This window comes from Typopeltis vanoorti, chromosome 9 (genome assembly GCF_054136105.1).
Source record: "Typopeltis vanoorti isolate ZY-2024b chromosome 9, IOZ_Tvanoo_1.0, whole genome shotgun sequence".
Classification (NCBI taxonomy): domain Eukaryota; kingdom Metazoa; phylum Arthropoda; class Arachnida; order Uropygi; family Thelyphonidae; genus Typopeltis; species Typopeltis vanoorti.
In genome coordinates, this window is record NC_143557.1 from 23,706,643 (window position 1) to 23,729,770 (window position 23,128).

At 35.9% G+C, this 23,128-nt stretch overlaps 1 protein-coding gene across 1 annotated transcript in view; it reads right to left on the minus strand.

Moving 5' to 3' along the window:
* Npl4 (nuclear protein localization 4) overlaps nucleotides 1–23,128 on the minus strand; it is a 199,304-nt gene that overhangs the window by 76,633 nt on the left and 99,543 nt on the right. The window contains exons 2-3 of the mRNA XM_090397693.1: nucleotides 21,800–21,960; nucleotides 12,543–12,716 (exon numbers count right to left, since the gene is read on the minus strand). Coding sequence (XP_090253819.1) covers nucleotides 12,543–12,716; nucleotides 21,800–21,960 — 335 coding nt within the window. The remainder of the gene's footprint in view (nucleotides 1–12,542; nucleotides 12,717–21,799; nucleotides 21,961–23,128) is intronic.

Here is a 23,128-nt window from a genome sequence, read left to right on the forward strand (position 1 = left end):
CTATGAGGGTTGTTTGAAAAGTTTGGTAGATTTCCAATAGACGGTGACACAATTCATTCATTCATACTAGTGTCGGCACATATCATCTTTTTCATGATCCCTGGCAAAATTTTAGCCACATGTGATGCGTAGTTCTTGTTTGGCAAACATTTAAAATGACTGTGTTTGCATTTTTCATAAAAATGGAGAAAAACGAGTTTCGTGCAGTGATAAAACACTTTTATTTGAAGAAGTGGACGGCCGTGCAGATTAAAGCAGAGTTAGATGCAGTTCATGGGGAATCTACACCGACATTAAAGACTATTTTTGGATAAATGAGTTTAAATGTGGTTCTAAGTCCATCGAAGATGAAGTGCACTCCGGATGCCCAACTGAGGTCACTACGAAGGAAACGATTGACAAAATTTATAGTATTGGTATGAAAGGCCACCAAGTGAAAGTGCCTGAGAATGCTGAGATTGTAGGCATCTCAATTGAACGGGTGTATAATATCGTGCACGAAAAATTGCACATAAAAAAGCTGTGTGCGCGATGGGCTGCAAATGTTGACTGTCGATCAGAAACGCATGCAAAAAGACATTTCAACACAGTGTTGAACAATGTTTAACAGCCATTTGCAGGATTTTTTTGCATTGATTTTTGTAGACGAAACTTGGATCCACAACTACACACCTGAGTCCAAGAAGCAGTCAAAACAGTGGACAATGCCTGGTGAAAATGCACCAAAAAAAAGTGAAGACCGTTTTGTCAGCTGGGAAGGTGATGGCCACTGCCTTTTGGGATTCCCAAGGAATTATCATGATAGACTATTTGGAACAATAACAGGAGTCTATAATGCATCATTGTTGAACCGTTTAAAAGAAGAACTGAGGAAAAAGCAGCCAAGATTGGTGCACAAAAAAAGTGCTCTTTCATCAAGATAATGCACCATTCCACACACCGGCTGTCGCAATGGCAAAATTGCACGAATCAAATTAAGGTTCAAATTGGTTCCACATCCACCGTATTCACCAAACTTGGTCCCGTGTGACTTCTCCTTGTTCCCAAACTTAAAAATTTGGCTCGGTGGCAAAAAATTTTCTTAGAACGAGGATGTCATCAAGACAGTCAATGACTATTTTGCACAATTTGACAAATCCTATTTTTTAGATGGGATGAAAAAATTGGAAACTTGCTGGACCAAATGTGTAGACCTTGATGGAGACTATGTTCAGCAATAAAGGTGTTTTTTTCCAAAAAAAATGTGTTTAACTTATTTTTTACCAAACTTTTCAAACAACCCTCAGAAAATATGGAGGAATTTGCATTGTTATTCATAACCATGGTCAAGAACTATTAGACTTCTGTACTATCAATAAATTTAAAATAACCAATATTTTTTTTAAAGAAAGAATGTAAAAAAACATACTTCAAATGACAGAGGAACAAGATGTATAATTGATTATATCATTACTAATCAGAAACTGGCTCCACAAGTGAGAGATGTACATGTTTACAGCAGAAGTGAAATCTTTTCAGATCAATACTTAGTAGTCTCTAAAATAGAAATACTAGCAAAATGGAGAAGGGAAGTAAATAAGAAAAAACAAGAAAAGCCCAAATTGGTGAAGATATACAAGAAGAAGAATGAAAAATTTTAATAAAGATCATCCATAAAGCAACCTCTGAAGTACTTGGGAAGGAAAATAAAATAAAATAAAAGAAAAACATTAAAAATCTGGAACACAGGCATAGAAAATGCAATAAAAGAAAAACAAATGGCATACCTAAATCACTCCTTCAAAACATACAAAGGAAACAGCAAAAATAGTGATACAACCATAGTGCAAAAAAGCTCACCAAGATTTTTGGGACAGATTTATTAATAAAATAGAAGAAGACATACATGGAAGACATTATATAACCTACAAAATATTAAAGAAATTAAACAACGAAGAAAGAGACACAGCATAATACAAGCGAAACAATGGATAGAACATTATCAGAATTTATGGTATGACCTAAATTTAATAACAGAAAATAATATTGAAGAATTTAGTACTGATATAGAACCAATAAAATTAGAACTACTACAAGAAGTACTAACGGTATCAAAAAACAGAAAATTAACTGGATTAGATAGCATAAATACAGAGCTCTCGAAATATGGTAGAGAATATTTACATCACAGATTCTTAAAATTATTAAATAACTGTTGGAGGAATGTGAAGTTTCATCAGACTGGTTAAAAGGTAATTTTGTGGAAATTACAGAGGAGTAAGTTTATTAAATACAGGTTGCAAAATTTACAGTAAAATCCTGAATAAAAGACTTGGAAATACTGCAAACAATCTACTCTCAAAAGAACAAAATGACTTCAGACATGGAAGATCGTGTATAGACAACATTTACGTGCTAAAACAAATTACTGTATTGAAAAAAGACGAGAATTTAATTTAATTCAATTTAAACCAATTCACCTACATGTTAGTTTTCCTTTTATTCTTTTTCCTGCCAACCTAGCAAAGAATACATGTTTTCTAATCTCAGAAGAACAAAACAGAAGATATGGAATATAATTAAAAAAAAACAAGGATGAAAAAACCTGTCTATAACATTTGGTACAAGCAATAGCACATAAAGTTTAAAGTTCGGCAGCAAAGGTTGGTCAATTGGCAGGGCCTCTGCTACTAATGGCTCACGAAAAAAGTTAAGCAAGTTTGAGCACACGGTTAGTAGTTGGAATGGGAACTACCATTCGATGCTGTTAGCACAATCTCCCTCGATGAGTATTTGGACTCCCTGGAGGTGTCACATAATAATAATAATTTTCAGAGAGTTGTGTATGGTAGGGCAGTTTCAAGGAGGCAGAGGGTTACAAGTGGGGTCCCAAAGGGCTCAGTACTGGGACCTATACTGTTTAACCTTTATATCGATGACATTGTCAGTGGATTGCAAGGGAATAGTCAGTTGTTTGCGGATGTGAAGCTGGGAAGGGTTATTTGTAATAGTGCAGATGTGGTAGCCCTGCAAGAGGATTTGAATAAGCAACACAGATGGGTAAATGAATGGGTGTGCCAGTTTAATGCAGCAAAAGGTAAAGTCTTGAGGTTTGGGAAACATCGATGGGACACTGCATACTCTATGGGAGGAGTTATACTGGAGGAAATAGGGGAGACAAGAGATTTGGGGTTGATGATTGAAAGAAACATGAAATTTATGGGACATATTGCAAAAGTGGTGAAGGTAACACAGAGGATTGATGCAATAATGAGAAGGACACTGACCAGCAGAGATAACTCTTTTATCTCTGCTGTTCTGTTGTATCATTCCATTGTATAAGACACTGATCGGACTACATTTAGACTATTTTACAGATTTGGTCCCCAGGATTTGAAGGGGATAAATTAACTGTGGAAAGGGTACAAAGGCAGATAGCAAAGATGGTTTCAGGACTGTACCATGTTAGTTATGAGGATCGGCTGAGGGAATGTGGACTGCAGAGTTTGATGGATAGAAGAAGGAGAGGTGATATGATTGAGACTTTTAAGCTGCTGAGAGGTGGTTACAGGGTTGACACTGGGGAGTTTGTTCGCTTCGTTGAACAGCATGAAGGAGTGATGACAAGGGACCATCCCTGGAAGTTATGAAAGGAAACTGTGAGCAAGAGGGTGAGGAGTGGTTTCTTTGCATGGAGGGGTTGGTTGAATCATGGAATGCATTGCCTGATAGAGTGGTGAGAGTGAGAACAGTCAATGAGTTTAAGGAGTGGTATGATAGACTTTGTGTTTCCTAAGAGGTACATCTGACGATGAGTCTTGATATTCTTTGTGTTTCCTAGGCAGGACCTCCCGCGATGAGTCTTTTGACTCCATGGAGGCCTGAATCTTCTTCTTCTTCTTCTGCAGCTTCTCCCACTTAAGTGGGGTCACTGTTTGTAATGAGTCTCCTCCACACCTTCCTGTCTTGGGCTGTCACCACATCCAAGTTCTTCATCTTCAAGTCCTCTTCAACTAGCTCCCTCCATCTCTTCTTTGGCCGCCCACGCTTCCGCCTTCCTTGCACATCCATCTGCATGACCCTTCTTCCCACATATTCGTCCTCCCTCCTCATCACATGACCAAACCGTCTCAACCTTGACTCCTGTATTTTTGCTCCTAAGCTCGTAACTTTCACTGTTCCCCTGACATAGTCATTTCTCAGACGATCCTTTCTGGTCACATCGCACATCCACCTAAGCATTCTCATCTCTGCTACTTCCATCCTGCTGATGTTATTTTTCCTCAGGGTCACAGTTTCTATAGAATATGTCATAGCTGGCCTCACTACTGTCCTATAAATTTTGCCTTTCAGATTGATCGGCACCCTCTTATCGCATAACACTCCAGCCATCTTCCTCCAGTTCCTCCAACCCGCTTGTATCCTGCATCACACTTCCTTCTCAGCTTCTCCATCTTCTTCCACTGTTGAACCTAAGTATCTAAAGTCTCTTACCTTCCAGATGACATTTCCTTCCAGCTCCAGATCTGTCTCCTGGCTGCCGCCGCCCACTGCGCAACACATATACTCTGTCGCACTTCTGCTCAGTCTTATACCTCTCTCTTCCAATACTTTTCTCCATCTTTCCAGTTTAGTTCTCACTTCTTCTCTTGAATCTATACACAGCAAGATGTCATCTGCATACAACATTGTCCAAGGCACCTCCTCTGTTACCACCTCCATCACAATATTAAACAGAAACGGACTTAATGCTGACCCTTGATGCAAGCCAACTGTTACTTGAAAACTTTCTGTGTGTCCTAAACAGGTCTGAACACTTGTCTTCACATTTCTGTACATTTCCCGCACCAACCTGACATATTTCTCTGGAACCTTCTTCTCCCTCAGAACCTCCAGACTTCTTGCCTTGGCACTCTATGGTATGTTTTCTCCAGATCAATAAATGCCAGATGTAGCTCCGTTTGGTTTTCTCGATACTTTTCCATCATCTGCCGTAACCCAAAGATAGCATCTGTTGTTGATCCACCAGGCACGAAGCCAAATTGTTCCTTTGTAATCTCCACCTCCTTCCTTAATCTACCATTAAGAACCCTTTCTAGGATCTTCATTGTGTGGGACATCAACTTTATTCCTCTGTAATTTTTACAGTCTTGTGCATCCCCTTTACCCTTGTAGATGGGAACAAGAGTACTCTCCCTCCATTCCTCGGGTATATTTTCCTGTTGGCAAACTTTCATGAACAGGTCCCACAGCAGGTCAATTCCCTCTTCCCCCAGTGCCTTCCATGCCTCCACTGGAATTCTGTCGGGGCCCACCGCTTTTCCATTCCTCATCCTCTTCATGGCCTCCATCACTTCCATTCTACTGATGTTCTGCACCATCCCCTCAGAAGGCTTCCCATCTCCTCTGTGAGTCCTTGAATTTTCCTCATTCAAAAGTCCCTCAAAGTATATTTTCCATCTGTTTCTTATGTCCACATCCCTCCATAATACTCTTCCTTCAGCATCTTTAATCTGCCTCACATGTAAGATGTCCTTTGCTGCTTTATTTCTACATTTCGCTAGTTGGTAAATTTTTCTCTGTCCTTCCTTTGTTTCTAATTGATCATACAGATCTTGATATGCCATGGCCTTTGCCTGTGCCACAACTCTCTTGGCTTCTTACTTTCTCTCTTTGTACACCTCTCTGTCCTCTTCCACTCTTGACTCATCCCACTTCTGCTTTGCCTTCCTCTTAGCTGTCACTGCCACTTGTACATCATTATTCCACCACCAACCCTCCTTCTGCACTCTAATCTTTCCAGATGTCTCACCAAGCACCTCGATTGCACAGCTCAGGATTACTTTTGAATTATGTTTCCACCAATCTTGTACAGTTTCCAGTCCATCCAAAATCCTCTCTAACACTCTCTCCCTAAAACGATTCCTCACACTCTCCTCTTTTAAGCAAAACCACTTAATTGTCTTCATCCCATGACAACCAGAAGTTCTTATTTTCGATCTTATTTTAAAGTCTGTGCACAGCAGTCGGTGTTGTTGTGCTACTTGATCTGTTGGAATTACTTTATAATTTGTCACAACCTTAAGATGTTTTCTTCTAGTCAAAATGTAGTCAATTTGTGTGCTGTTGTTACCACTCCTAAATGTTATCAAATGTTCTTCCCTCTTGAAGAAAAACGAGTTCACAATTGCCAGGTCAAACGCTATTGCAAAGTCCACAACCCTCTCTCCTTCCTGGTTCATTATTCCCACTCCGTGGCCACCATGCACCTTTTCACAGTCTCTATTCTGTCTACCTATGTGCCTGTTCAAGTCTCCTCCGACAATTTATATCAATCTCCCAGTTCCTTTGCCATTCCCCCTTTCCACCTTGTCTCCTGCATACATAAAATGTCCAACTTCCTCTTCCTCATCATGTCTGCCACCTCTCTTCCCCTTCCAGTCATGCTTCCAACATTCAGTGTTCCCACTCGCAACATCCTCTCCACCTGCTGGGCTCGCTTCTTTAACCGCACCTGCCCTTGATGCGGTAGCCCTCGTCCACTTCTCGCAGCTGTAGGGTGATGTGGCTGCGTGTCGCTTAAGGGGTATGCCCTAACCCTTATATCATTTTCTCTTCGACTCATAATCGTAGTTTGAGTTGGCAATGAAGTTTTCCAACCGGATGCCCTTCCTGACATCAACCCTCACATTTATCTGGGCTTGAGACCGGCACCTACTGAGGCTAGCTTGCCTCCTTCGGTGGTTGCATAAGACGAAATGACTTAGCAAGATAGGAAAGACTCACCCCTAGCCCTCGAATACTCTAATAGCATCAAGGGGGAAGGAGCAAGGAGAGGAGAAAGAAGCAAAGAAAGAAGAGGAGGGACCAGTCTACAGAATAATATAACAGATATATATATTACATAAAGTAAGGCATGGTCCAGCATCAGGTACCTCGGGTTTGCCATGCCCGTACTCACTAAAGTGAGCCCTTGATGGAGGCCTGAATAATAATAATAAAAATACAGTTACAGTTAGGTAATAAATTAACAGAAAAGATTGAAATAAATCAGGATGTCAGACAGGGATGTAGCTTATCTTCAACTCTGTTCAATATATGTTACTGGCTAAGGACTAATAGGTCATTATAAATGATGACCAAAATGGTTGCTCAGCCTGATAAATATTGATTAATTTATGAAACTGATCAGACATTACAAATAACATTACATTCCCTTTGGGCAATTTGATTAAAAAAAAAAAAAACACTCCCAACCTTAATTATGATCGTCTCCCTTATAATATTTTTATATTTCTTACTTAATTATTTTTCCATGCAGTTTCTGCTGCCATGGCCAATAGCGATATGGGCATTGTGTAATATCTAAAATATTTCTTCAGTGTGAAAGTAATATTTAATCAAATTGCCATATGCATATTAGAATACAGTGGTGTCTAGTAGTTCAAACGCTTTTAACTTTGAACATTCCAGAGTTCAAATGCTTGAGAATGCAAAAAATTTGATTTGCAGTTTGAATGGCATTTCTAAGTTCGAACTATAGTCCAGGAACTCAGAGTTATATAGCATTAGACAGTTTTAGCACGCAATTGGGCATGCTTCTCCCCCACTAATTTCCTTCACTCACTTCCCCGTGCCTACGCAGTGTGTGTGTGTGTGTGTGTCTGTCTCAGTCTGCTGTGCATTGTCTCTTACTTTACACAGCCTAGTCATTGAGCGATACGTTTGTGTAGAGAATTTTTAACTGTTTTTGGCATTTATTTTATTGCACATGGCATCCAAGAATGTAGAAAGAACAAAAACCTAAAAGAAAAATTGTAGTATCGACAATCGAGATGAAAAAAGAAATTATCATGAAAGCGATACATGTTTGACGGATCTGGCGACGATGTTTAAAATGTCAAAGTCAATGATAAGTAGCATTCTTAAGAATAAGGAAGCAATAAAAGCAGCAAATGTGGCTAAAGGTGCGACAATATTGACCTCCAGGAGATCATATGTTATTGAAGAGATGGAAAAACTCCTTTTAGTGTGGATAAACGAGAAGCGATTAAGTGGTGATGTTATTACTGAGAGAATTATTTGTGAGAAAGCCAAACATCTGCATAGTGAACTTAAGAAATGCACACCTGAGACCAGTACTGAAAATGGGGAGTTTAAAGGAAGTAGAGGCTGGTTCGATAAATTCAAAAAATGAACTGGGATCCATAGTGTTGTCATGCACGGAGAGGCTGTGAGTGCCGATGTAGAAGCAATCAAATTTGTAAAAACCTTTAAGGAGTACGTGGATAGTGAGGGATTTGTATCTCAACAGGTTTTTAATTGCAATGAAACGGGTCTTTTTTTGAAAAAAAATGCCCAAAAGGACCTATATCACAAAAGAAGAAAAGACAGCATCGAGATATAAACCTATGAAAGATAAAATTACTTTGCTGCTTTGTGGTAATGCAAGTGGAGACTGTAAGATAAAGCCTTTTGCTCGTTTACCATTGCGAAAATCTACGAGTTTTTAAAAAGAACAATGTCATAAAGAGCAAATTCGGTGTTTGTGGAGGGCCAACACGAAAGCGTGGGTTACCAGAAAGTTTTTCACTGAGTGGATTTATCAAGAATTTGCTCCCACTGTAAAAGTTATCTTACTGAAAAAAATCTACCATTAAAAGCTCTTCTAGTGATGGACAATGCTCCTGCTCATTCCCCAAATTTAGAGGAGGATTTAGTTGGTGAATTCAGTTTCATCAAGATAAAGTTTTTGCCACCCAATACCACTTCTATTATACAACCCATGGACCAGGAAGTGATTTCAAACTTCAAAAAAACTGTACATTAAGGCTATGTTTCAAAAGTGCTTTGAAATAACCAATGCTAAACTGACTCTTTAAAGAATTTTGGAAAGAGCATTATAACATTCTTCATTGCTTAAGGATCATTGATAAGGCATGGAAAGAAGTTTCTATTAAAACAATGATTTCTGCTTGGAAAAACTCTGGCCAGATTGTATTTCTGTCAGTGAGGTAGTAAGCTGTGAAGAAGAGTCTGTTGTAAATGAAACTGTGTCTTTGGGTAAAGCTATGGGATTAGAGGTGAGTGATGAGGATGTAGAGGAGTTAATAGATGATCATAAAACCGAATTCAGCATAGAAAAACTTCAACATCTTCATGATCAACAACAGAAAGAAGTGGAAAAGAAATTTTTATAGAAGAGAAGGATGCCAAAGGATGCATTTCCAATGCTGACCTTCGAGAATTATTCTCTGTTTGGGTTAGAACACAAGCTATTGTGGAAAAATGGCACCCTAATAAGACAGTAGTGACCAGGAATATCAACTTATTCAATGACAACGTGATGGGTTATTTTAAAAATATCAAAGAAAATCGTCAGCGCCAAACAACATTAGGTAGATTCTTCTCTGCAGAAAAAAGAGAACATGAATCAGCATTCTCAACTCCAACTAAGAAGCAGAAAGAAGACGCTTAACAATGGGAGCAGTATTTTCGTCTTTGTGATTTTTATGTTGTAATAATTAAAATTAATAAAATAAATATAACATTATTTTGTTTATTTTTTCTAAGTTATTAACATTAAAAAACCTAAAATAGATAAAATAAAAAAAATTATTGAAATTTTTTTGGATATGGGAATGGATTATTTTGCTTTCCATTATTTCTTATGTAAAATCTTGATTCGGACTTCGAACAGGTTTCTGGAACGAATTAAATACGAACTACAAGGTACCACTGTACTGTATATAATGTTTATATGTCATGGGCCAAGTCACTTTGGTTTTTGACTCTTTCACTTTTTCTATCATTGTAAAATACGCTGATTTGGTAAAAATATAAGAGACCTGGACAAAGTTCCCTTCGTTTCTCCTGACAAAAAGAAATCCAAAGAATCTCTCTTCCTCCAACCTCTACTGTTTCTAATATTGTCAAAAAAAAGGTATCAATTATTATCAGTTTGCCTAACAAGATGATGGCAGTTTTCATATTGACCAGTCAATGTCATAAATTATGATAAAAAAACGTGAAATTTATTACAGTGCCTGATTTTGTTTGTCATTATTCATAATGGCTGGGCAATATAAATAATGCCTATATTAATCATTAGTCCATAACATATATATTGATCAGATTATTAAACTATGGAAAATAACAATAAAACAAGTTATCCAGTTAATCAGATTATATTACAAGACCATAAAGATGACCATCAAAAATCATAATAAATTTAGTTTAATCCTTTATCCAAGTGTGAGCAAACAAAGTTTGCGCCTGAAAATATCTTCAGGACTCGGGTAAGGTAATACAACACCGGGCAACTCGTAGAAAAGGTGGACCAAGCTCACATCACTCCTATCTCAGTATCTCTCATAATGCAAAACACCTCCTTGCACTTGGATAAAGGATTAAACTAAATTTATCTAACCAAGTGAAAAATAAATTTTCAACATCTTCCTCTAAATCCAGAGTAATTTAATAAAAAGGTGGCACACCTTTTGGCAACTCCTATAGGTAAAGATGACCTCGGCATTGCTTCTGCCTGGTATCTCCACTTCTTGGCCTGGCTCCCACTGAAGAGACCTCACTAAAGGTCAAAACTAGTCTGGGTAGTGGCCCTTCCTTTAATGCATAACATTATACATATTCGCAAGGAGATGTGTTTTGCATTATGGGAGATACTGAGATAGGAGTGATGTTAGCTTGGTCCACCTTTGCTACGTGTTGCCCGGTGTTGTACTACTTTACCCCAGTCCTGAAGATATTTTCAGGCGCAAACTTTGTTTGCTCACACTTGGATAAAGGATTACACTAAATTTATTATAGTCTAACCAAGTGAAAAATAAACTTTCGACATCAAAAATCAGTTTACAAATTATACAAAAAAAAGCCAACAATCAATACAATTTAAAAATTCCACAAAGAAAAAAGTCATGGCATTTAAAAGTCGAAATCATGTTAGACCAAAAATAGTTATAAGAAAAAATAATAGAACAGATGACACAGTTTCTATATCTTTATCTAAAATATAAAAATATAGATGAAAAAAATAAAGAAATTTCAGAAAATCTGTGAAACAATTAACAGGATACTGAATAAAAAAAAAAAACAAGATGAGAAACTCAACTAAAATTTTACAAAGAAATGGTAACTCCCACTATTATATGGTTCAGGAACATGGATGGTTATATAAAAAAAAAAGATGAAAGTAAAATACAAGCTGAAGAGATAAGACTTTTAAGAGCAATAAAAGGATGCACAAAATCGGACCATATAAGAAATGAAGACATCTGAAAAGAACTAGATATTCATAACATAAATGAAAAGATCATGGGATATAGAGAGAAATGGAAAGAACATCTATTTAGGATGGAAAGATATTGGGTACCAAAAGAAGTTGATGGATATAGACCAAAGGGGGGGGGGGGGGAAGACTGGTGAAGCTGGAACAGGCAAATGCCTAATCCTTGAATAGAAGAAGAAGAAACTCATAAAAAAATTATTTACAGTCTGAGTCACATGTGCATATTGAGCCTAGCAATCCTTGCCACTTAAAACGAAACAAAACATAAACTATGATCAAATTACAGATTTATTTTCTGAATAAATTACAGATTTAGTCCTTTAAAAAAAACTTTTTTTTAAATATTTTTACTGAAATGAGACTTTTTGCATTTTTGACAAACTTGGGGGAAAATTATACATATTTTCCCACTGATGTACAAAAGATTTGTGCTTTTAAAAAATAATGTTAGATTTTCAAAATTTTATAGGAATTGTAAAACGTTGGTCTCTGCATCCCCCCCCCCCCTCAACTGTCAGATTTTTTGATCTAACCCTGTAAGAGCATAAACTGCTACAGTGCCTTGAATGCCTAAAAGAGTACTGTTTATTAAATACTTTCATATAGCTTCCCATAAGTTTTGTTGCATTTCCTTTATATGTGGTGAATAAGATCTGTTTGTGCCAGACTAAATGATGTTTCACTGATATGATGTCTTTAGCTATAATTTTTAACAATAATCTTACTAAAGAAGTATGAGTAAACCTAAGCACATTAGTACTGTGGATTGGCTAAGGATTAGGTAATCTGTAAATCCTACTCTAGAAAATTGAAATGCAACAGTGTTTTCTAAGCATTGCTGGTGCCCAATAAGTATAACAGCATCAAGCATTTATCACCTAAACACATTAATGAACACCCAGACAATTGTGAGAATGGAGTCTATGACTTTTAGGTTGGAAAGCAGAAACATAATTCACATAGCCAACAAAAAGTAGACAAGTATTTCTATCACACAGTAGATGCGTCAGGTTTGTAGAATTATTGCAAATCGCATAAAAATGAAATGATATGCACAATAACTACATATTTAAATATATTTTTGAAGTTATGATCAAAAGAAGAGAACATTGAACATCACATCAACAGCTCAGGAAAAAAAAAAAACTTTGTTGTCAACCCTCTGTACAAGAATATGATGTCAATAATGACACTATAATAACTTCCCCATTATTCAATTGAACAAATATATATATGGCAAGTATATAAAATAACTCACCTGTATATGGCCATCAATTAATCTGTTTTCAACTGGAAATGGCTTTATATCAGGATCTGTATAAAATGTATATTGTGGTTCTACTGGAGTGGATACAGGAACATCCACTAGCAAATATTCAATAGGTAAAGGTCTGGCAAGCTGCATTACATCATTACTATAACTGTCTTTATCCTAATAATAAAATAAACATTCTTAAATATGACTCAAATATACAATGTTGGCGGGGGGGGGGGGGGGTGTGAAAACCACGAATTTTCTAAATGCATAAATTATTGAGAGACACTTGTGACATTAAATTAAGAATTATAAACACATTAACACAAGAATATTTTAATGTTTGCCAAATATTTAGCCTGAAACTAACAGACTATCCTCAGTGGCTTGATAGGAACAGTTTTTACAAGGTGGAATACAAACAACTGATCATTGAAAAGTAGAATGAGCTGGGTGATGTTACATTGCTAAGCATTAAAAGAGGTAAATTTCATCAGAGTGATGAATAAATTATAGGTATTAATTCACAGTTTCATATAACAATCTTAATTTATAAATTCAATTAAAGATAACATTAGACTAATATAAGAATTAAAGGTCTCAATTAAAAAATAATAATAATAAATTTTTAGTGTGTTATCCAGATTAAACTTTCCCATATTTTTGACAAAGATATATCAGGTTATATCCTGGCGCAGCATGGGACAGAGACAAGCCACAACATTCTCTGGTCCAAGACATGCCTTCTACACAGATGTCGCTATAAATTCGATTGCCTATTCAAAGAGAGTGCTGAGGCCTTACTTCAACGCCCTAACCTGATTCAAAATGACTGTATATCCATGTCAAAAATATGTTGAAAAGTGAATTAGCCAATCTCATATGAAGGCAGGATCATTTTTTCTCCTAGAAACTTAGGTTTTTCATCTTGCACACAGGCAAATTCAATCTTAGTACACATTCAATTTACAGACAAAAAATATTATTAGTCATGGTAGATGGCATTATATGTAATTTAAATAGTGTAGATGGTTATTGTGTGGGTGGAGTGCTCTCCTGATGAGTCTCTGGACTCCTTGGAGGTGTCACATAATAATAATACAATGAAATCCTAAGAAACATGTTTGGCTTATGTGAAGATATCTGAAGGCACATTAAGATATAAAGTGCATACTAATTAGAATAACAACAATGTATTAACAAATGGTTAAGCTATATGTATAGAAAGGCTTAGATGCTGTGGATTATATATAATAGCACTTTACAGTATAAACAATACAAAGAGAGGAAAAAATAAATTAATTTATTCAACTTACTAATATACAACTGGTTTTCTACCTGTCATCTTCACAGCACAAATTATAACTGACAAGCACACATGCATTAAGCTAAATCATTAGAAACAATTCAAACTGTAACTGAAATATACCTAATTTCCTACCATGGCTTCCTCTATGGACCAGATAACCATAAAGTTAATTTGGAGCAGCCAGGCTATTTGGTCTCAGAATGACTGTTTCCCAGTTCTTTGGCAAATTAATACAACCATATTTGTTGAGACTAGGAGAGTGCTTCACGGCAGATGCTAATTTAAAAAATAGTCTCTCAAGCCAATAGTTTCAATGTAATACTGATATCTTCTTCCATTTAATTCTATGTGAAGAAGTATTCAGAACATGCTCTGCTAGTCCTGACTTGCCATACAGATAATCATAGATATAATTTTTCATTCTTCAAGGTGAATGTTAACTGATCTACCAGTCTGTCCAAAGTAGGCTAAACTGCAGGCACCAGGAACTTTATACAAACCAGTATGTGCAAGAGGAAGAAGCTGATTTTCAGGAAAACAGACAAAGGTAACTAGCTATATGAGTGTTTTGAAAGTAGCATGACGATCATATTTGGGTCCCAGAGAAATATAGCTATCTTTTCCGATATACTATTAATATATGGAATGGGAATAGTTTTGCTGTGATCCTCTATGTTGGTTGCAGGAGGAATGGAGGAGGGATGCACACAGTATTTTATCTATTTTATATGGGTTGCAGCCATAGGCTAAAAAGGTGTCAGGTCAATGAGCTCAGATTCAAGGGCTGTATCATTCTGAACAAATAGCCCTAGCTTGGTAATTATGTATTTTGAGGATACCATACTGTTGGGGTGGATGATGATGTGATTACACATATGTAAATCCATGTGTTATGGCTTAAGTGCTGGGAGGACATCATGTTAAAGGTCTCTATACAATAAATCATCTTCAGGGATTACAAATAACTCTTGTAACAACACACACACACACACACACATAGGCAACACAATAATAAATAAACACGTGGGTGACTAAAGTCCTATCTAGGTGATGCACTCTCTATGGGCATTTGTAGATGGCATAGGATATAAAGTGGGACCTCTGACAATTATTGTTTCCCAAATTTTGGGAAGTTTTATGCATCCATATTTATTTAAATTAGGTTGATTTCTGAAGGCTGCTGCAGATTCTAAAAACAGTCTTTCCTTTTTAAATTTACTATGGTAAATTTAAAATGCACGGTGGTTTTCTTCCAGGAGATTCTGTGGGTTGCATCCAATGTTTGAAAGGTCAAATTGACCATAGTTGTGATTGCAGATGTATGACTGTGTTCTTCTAAAGAGATGGTCTTTTTTTTTTTAAATAACGAAACCTGTGGTGCGATCATAATTAAAACAAACACACGTATAAACCACAGTGAAAATTATTTAATTGTAAATATTTCACCCTAAGTATCTTAGGACATCATCAGTACAGTATTTAAACAAAAATTAGGAATAACATACAGTTAGGGCGCATGATTACAATAGAATCTCATGAAAACGTGCATAACGTGCTAAAGTAGTACAAAAACAAAAAAAAAAACCATGTTAATTATTTAACACAGTTTTGTATGATAATTTCCCATACTTTAGGAATAGTAAGAACGTCGTTGCGGTTTAGGTTTGGTCTGTGTAGTAGGGCTTCAGAACTTTCTTTGTATAAACGTTCATGCCTAAATAAAGATCTATGTAAAAGTTTAGCCTTTTCCCAATGGATCCTATGGTTTGGATTTTCAATTCCGTGTTGAGAGAGGCCAGATTTCTTTCTACAATTATGAAGAAATACAATTTTGCCACTACTTACAAACCTATCAACCAAATTTACAACTTATTACCTTCTCCTAAGGACAAATTCTCACCCTTGATGTTACCTGGTGTTTATGAGATTCCATGCTCATGCAAATTATCTTACTTTGGACAGACAGGTAGGTCTGTTCAGAAACGCATCTCGGAACATCAAGACCATATTCGCCTTCTTAAACCGCAGAAATCTGGCCTCTCTCAACACGGAATTGAAAATCCAAACCATAGGATCCATTGGGAAAAGGCTAAACTTTTACATAGATCTTTATTTAAACATGAACGTTTATACAAAGAAAGTTCTGAAGCCCTACTACACAGACCAAACCTAAACCGCAACGACGTTCTTACTATTCCTAAAGTATGGGAAATTATCATACAAAACTGTGTTAAATAATTAACGTTTTTTTTTTTTTTTTTTTGTACCACTTTAGCACGTTATGCACGTTTTCATGAGATTCTATTGTAATCATGTGCCCTAACTGTATGTTATTCCTAATTTTTGTTTAAATACTGTACTGATGATGTCCTAAGATACTTAGGATGAAATATTTACAATTAAATAATTTTCACTGTGGTTTATACGTGTGTTTGTTTTAATTATAAAGAGATGGTCGCTGATCTACCTGTCTGTCCAAACTATGCCAACTTGCATGAACATGGCACTGTTAGATCTGAAATAGGCGACTTCAAATTTTACATGACGTCACCATTCCATAATCTAACAATTAACAAAAAACATACATGCATACTTATCTTTTAGTGCAGTGTAACTATGTTTTTTTTTGTAACAACATCTTGTGTGATAAACTGTGAATTTTGTGAATTTAAATTAATGTATCTAAATGTCTAGCATGAATGTAAGTCAGAAAAAGGGGCAAAATAAGAGAGAAATTATTAGTGAAATATTGTAAATGAAAGAATGCATATTATTCAGCAACATAGGGCAAAGATTGCCCTAATATTGTAAAAGCACCGCAAGCACCTGCGAGCATCACATCTAAGAAGGCATCATGATGCATACGTTCACAGAAACAAGAAGTCCCATGTGTTGATCGGTAAAGTCACCCAGCCGGAGACCAATTGGTGAGACGATATGAGAAATTCAAACTCGGAAAGGTGGCGTTCTAGGAGAGTGAATAAAACGAGGGGGTCATTTACTTCCGTGATCGGAAGTAAATGACCCCCCCCCCCCCCCCCGTTTTTTCTTGTTCCTGCATTTCTCTTCATGTGTGCTCCAAGAGTTCTTCACAATTCAGCTCTCAATTTTGAGGGCTGACTTACAATAGGATCCGGCATGACACCGCAGTAGATTTCGGCAAGATTAACCACAGGCTGCGATGAGAAGATCATCGACGTAAAACCTTAGCAGAAAGAGAGCGCCCAGCCCAGGTGAGTACGTGTAACCCACGTGGCAATAAGATCGAGACAACCAGAATCAAAACAAAGAAGGAAGGGCAGAAGAAAACCGATAAAGAATAGATAAGTACTCTCACTTGTTCTAGCCTTTTTTGAGAATTGACTAACAGTGTTAAAAGAATGCAACCTAAAATTTGTAAATGAAAGAAAGAGTGAAGAATTAAGATCTATGTAAATGACTATGTTTTGAAGTGAACTTTAAGGACCTTCAGTTAGATAGAGATTCTGTCGTATTTAATCCGAGAGAGATTATAAAATGTGCTTAAATGCCTTAATATTCAAATGAGCTATAATTATGAATGTAATGTTGAGTTAATGAATTTGCCAATACTTTGAAGTCAATACACAATTGTTTTTTAAAGAGTGAGAGAGTGAATGAATGGTAGAAGTTTAACATTAGATTTGATAACCAATTTAACTTGTATGGCATTATTTATTGAGTTCAATAAATGTATTGATTTATTACTTACATGTGTTTCTGATCATGATGACTGACCCTTCATAAAACATCGAACCTGAGAATGTGTATGTGTGTGCGGGAATACCCAATTGAAAGTAGTGGGGCACGACTACAAATAAAATTGAAATAATCCAGAGAACCCAAGTTTCTAAGAATTTAATTTACTTTGTTAGTAGCACCTGATATTCTATGATTACCCTAAAGGCTGAGTTTATCTATAACCTTAAGGCCCAGGCTGGCGCAGATAAAAAATAAATTTGCCTGAGTGACCAGGATAACTCATAGAATTCAGGGAACGGGTAACTTTTGGTGGCCCTTAAAAGTCAAGTTATGTAAGAAAAGGCATGAGAGAAGCGAGACATAAGGTTAAGATTAATATTAATGAAGATCATATAACAATGGCGCAACCTACTTAACAAAGAGGTACATGCGATAGAACTTGATATAGCGACTGAGATAAGAAAGGATAAAGATAAATAAATTGCCTCGATATATCAATGTCAGAGATATAAGGTCGCAACAGCACTTTATATACTCCAGGCACTGAGAGAGGAGGGAGCTGATCTTTGGTGGAACGGATAAGGTTTGCAAGTTTCCGATGGGGCTTGAAAGCTGTGTAGAGGTACTTTTTTTAAAGACCTGGCTATTTTTTCTGATGTGCTATGGATGTGGGGATGGTGATGGCATTTCTGAAATCCTTCTGAAGGGATGGCTGAGAAATGAGGGAGGAACTGATTATTGTTTTAATTCTGTAATACTGTAGCCACTGGAACAGAAGGTGTTGTGTATGTGGTTGGTTAAAAGAGATGTTCCACTGGAACAAAGGAAACTTGCTACCCTTATCCATTCCACCAAAGATCTGCTCCCTCCTCTCTCAGTACCTGCAGTGTATAAAGTATCCTGTCGATGATCACCCATAAATTGGATGGCTAGAGTTGGTCGGTAGGTTGTTTTGAATTTTTGGTAGGAAGCAACTCTGGCTATATGGCTAGCATATTGTATGTTAATAGCACACATTCTTATGGCCAGTTTGCTGTTTTACAGCATGAAAAACTCATTTCTGGGAGGAAATGGCCAGGTGGAGACTGTACTGTCTGTAGAACAAGCTTTATAAACAGTCCCTGAAAATCAGTATGACAGGCTTCAATGGACTAATTATTTCTAGAGCAACAGTTCAAAAAGTTTTCTTAGCAAAGAATACACTGAAGTCCACCAAATAATACTGGAAGAAGAATACCACACAAGGTACTTTCTGCCACCATTTTAATTATGAAGTTGAAAATAATCTTTCATTTGTTGATAATTTATTGTTGTTTTAAAGGAAATGAATGCTGAGGCTGATTTGACATACTGTTAAGTAGTCTTGATTGCCTCATTTCAGGAATAAGGTAATGCAAGTAGCATGTGCAAAATAAGTCTTTTCCCTGCAGCTGTAGTGTTAAGAATTTTTAAAAGAGATTTTTCTCAATGGAAGGATCAGAAGATGTGAGCCAACACCATGGCTATCATCCCCTAGGCTTGTCGACATTTATAAAGTGTGGCATTTGGCAATAAATGCTACATTCTATAAACAATCTTCATGCAAATAACATATGGGATCTGTGCTATCACTAAAAACTACTGCAGAATGTTGGGGCACCTGAAAATGTTTTAAAGTTAACAATTTAATATATTAAATAAATTCCTTCTCTGTCGCATTTTGTAGTTGCCTCCATAGCTTATTCTGTATAGACGAAGTCCTTTACTAGGAAAGACCTGTGTTCGATTCCCATCCATGACATGAGAAACTTTTATCTGGTCTTTTTTAATAAAGGTGAGTTAGCGGGTCTCACATGGGGTTTTTTTCACCTCTAAACACAAGTTTTTGGGTCCCTCAGAACAGGCAAACCAGCTTTGTGAACACACACACACACACACACACACACACACACACACACACACACACACACACAGACTTATAGCCACAAATACTCTTATGACCTGGCCATAGGCCTTATTCATCAGCTATATGCCGGTCCCAAGCCCGGATAAATTGGGGGGGGGGGAGAAGCATTGTGAACTACACTGTAAAAAAAACTCACCAGAAACACTTTGTGACAAGAACACTTCCCTATAAAGTTACCAAGAGTTGGACATGACTGAAGAGTTAAATTAAATCATCATCATATCTTATATACAAGCAAAGTTATTAAACATTCAAACTGTAGGTGGATTTGACAGACATTCCATGCTATTATGCCTTCAGTTTTTCTTAATGCTTTCATCTCAATAGTTTCATTTATTTGTCTAATTTTTGTAACTTCTGCACATGTTTCTGCTACATATATTATTACCATTCTGATAACTCCTATTCCTTCATAATTCTTCTTTTTTGTTTGTTTGTTTGTTTATTTATGTTTTTATTCTTCATTCAGATAAAGCATTTAAGACACCCAGATGTTCTAATCATTTATTGCTTGTTTCTATTCATTGAGTAATGCTGTAGTTATTTATTTCTTTATGTAGTTTCTCCCCGATGAACATTTATCATTAAACCTAAGGCTAAGGATTTTTTTTTTTTTAGCAGTTTTATATATATATATATATATATATACAAAATTATATTTGTATTTATATATATATTTATATATATAAAAAAGATTCTCAAAAAAGAAACTGATGGTATTAGAAAAGGTCATCAAAATGATGAGTACTATGAGTAAAAAAGGTTTAGTCATGGGCTCAATAGCTTGCACACCTGACGAGCCATTGAAAAATGCCATGCAAAGCAAAAATAATAAGCTACATTATGTTGATGACAATTTCCTCATTTATCCAAGTTCCAAAGAAAGAACTCACCACTTTCCTGAACAGCACAAACCCTAAAATGCATTTTAAGTACAAATTGAAGAAAATGGGATACTTTCTTTCTTTATACTAGTCTTGGTTACTGAGCAGAATAAATCACTATTCAATACAGGCAGTTATCTACATTCCACTTCTCATCATTACTTTGTCCAGATGTGAAGTTATCATAAAAACCTTTAAAGACAATAAAATATAAAGGAACAAGGAATTCCTATTCTTATTCTTTTTTGTCATAAAAAATGGTTACAATCTAAAACCTAGGAACTGTAGCAATAATCATAGCTCCAGTATGTCACACTTCTGATTATTGTTTGACTTTGTTACATGACAGGACACAAAATAATTAACTTTTAGACTCTCATTTGAATGTTCGATAGCAATGTGTGGATTATATGAACACCATGTACAAATATTATGCCTGTTCACTTTTCCTAACACATGAAGTGTGTCTATGTCACTGAAACGATGCAGACAAGAATGTTGTATTCATCTTTGATGTTGGTCACTGAGTCCATACAAAATGTGTAGTGGACCACTTAAAATTTAAAATGTAATGGGTCTCCTCAAATTTATGATACCATAATGAATGGAATTTAAGGTTGGAGGATTCTTTTCATGCCACCTTCTAAATATTTGCTGAACAGAGATGACATTATTTGTCAAATGAAAGACAAAAAGTCCTCTGCACTAAAGTGGAATAGTACATCATTCTGTATAGCAGTAACCACTGGAAACTAATGTTTTCAATTTTTTTTGCTACTATCTGTTTCTTTGTAAAAAATTTTAGAAACCTTGCTCTCATAATTTTGATTCATATATATATATATATATATATATATATATATATATATATATTGAATAATATCAACTAACTTTACAGTTTACATTACATTTCCCACCAAGAACTGATGAAAACTGGTTATAGTTTTTTAGCATTCTTAGTAATCAAAGCTCAACAAATTATGCAAAATCCTACTCACCAACACAAAAAATGTATTCATCTAAGATCCCAATTTTTTAATGATATGTCTCAATAAGTCAGTAGGGGGTTCCATAAACTGATAATAAGGTGCTTTATCTGTGTTTTTTAAAGCTAAAAAGATTCTGTTTAAAAGTTATTTTTTATTAAATAAAAATATTATATTTTGACTGGTTTGTAGCTACTCACCAGTTGAATAAAGTTACTTGCCATAGGTGAGTGTATTTGTTGAGGCATCTAATAATCAAAAACGGCTTGCTTACTTACTCCCCCCCCCCCCACTGACTCCTCCTATACATCTTGTGCATTACAGGAATTTCACTGAAGGTGCAAATAAATAGTATGATAAGGAAAAAAAAAATTAAATAGTATCATAAGAAACATTTTTCACAGTACTATGCTTACCTTGTAAAAAACATCAGGAACATACTGTTCATTACTTGATTCTCTGACATAACCAAGTTCAGGTGCATCTTTTGTTGGTACTAAACAACTGTCTCTCACTAAAGCCATACACTGATTAGACACTTCATAACCTTCCATGTGAACATGGTTATCTTTATCACCTAAAACAGAGTTCAAAAGTCATTCAGTAGAAACACAATATAATATCATTATATGTTATGAGATTTTCTGTCATTATTATTATTTTTTTTAAATTAAAAATATAAACTACAATATTACTGAGTACTAAAAACAACGATTATTTAATCACAAAATTGATGAGATGATGGGTTTTAGATAGGATATAACCATCCAACTTTTATGATACATTTTTCTCACATAAAGTTTTCATCACATATAGCAATAAAAATTTGCAACAGTAAAACATGGCAAGTGAAAATAGGCAAATTCTTACCTAACACAAGAATTAAGCCCTCTTTATGAGTGTGTGCATACACTACAAAGCCGTCTATCATATTATATATCAGCCGTGATCAAGAAAGCTAAATACAAATATATAATAAATCTATTTTCTGTACAATACAGACACCTCAGATATTTATTTTCAATAACCCCTCTCCCAAACACACTCCTCAAAAATATAATTTCCAAACCTTATCTGGAAGGAATGGGATTCAAATATAGTGCAGTTTACCTTCCAATCCATTCAAGCTTAGGTTTATTTACATAATTTAGGAAAATAAATATTCAATGCACAGTAAGCCCATTGGTTTCACTTTTTTTCTTTTTTAAATAATTATGACACTTTGCACTCCCATTAATAAGGGGCAAACATTTTTGGAAAAACCGCTACATCAGATTAAAAACTATATAATAATAGTATATACATATACCACGATATACATTCCATGTATGTGCTGCTTGGAAAGAAGTCAACGGACACCACAGTGTGAGGAACAAACAGCCATGGCACCCACCCTAATAAGATCTAGGACTTCCTTTCGCAGAGATGACCTTGCAATCCTATGGGGATTACTTTCCAGAAGTATATGATAGTTATCAATGGGAATTTTGGACCATTCTTCCTATAGGCATGTAACAAAATCCTGGACTGTTGTGGAGTGGATATCCCTTGACCTCATCCAACACTCCAGTTGATCCTATAGATGTTCAATAGGGTTGAGATTAGGACTCTGTGGAGGCCAGTCAAGTGTGGTGACGTCCAAGTTCACAAACCATGCAGTTGCAGCAGCCTTATGACAGGGTGCATTGTCTTGATGAAAGAGGCAACGGTCAGTTACATAGAAACACAACAAAGTAGGAAGCATT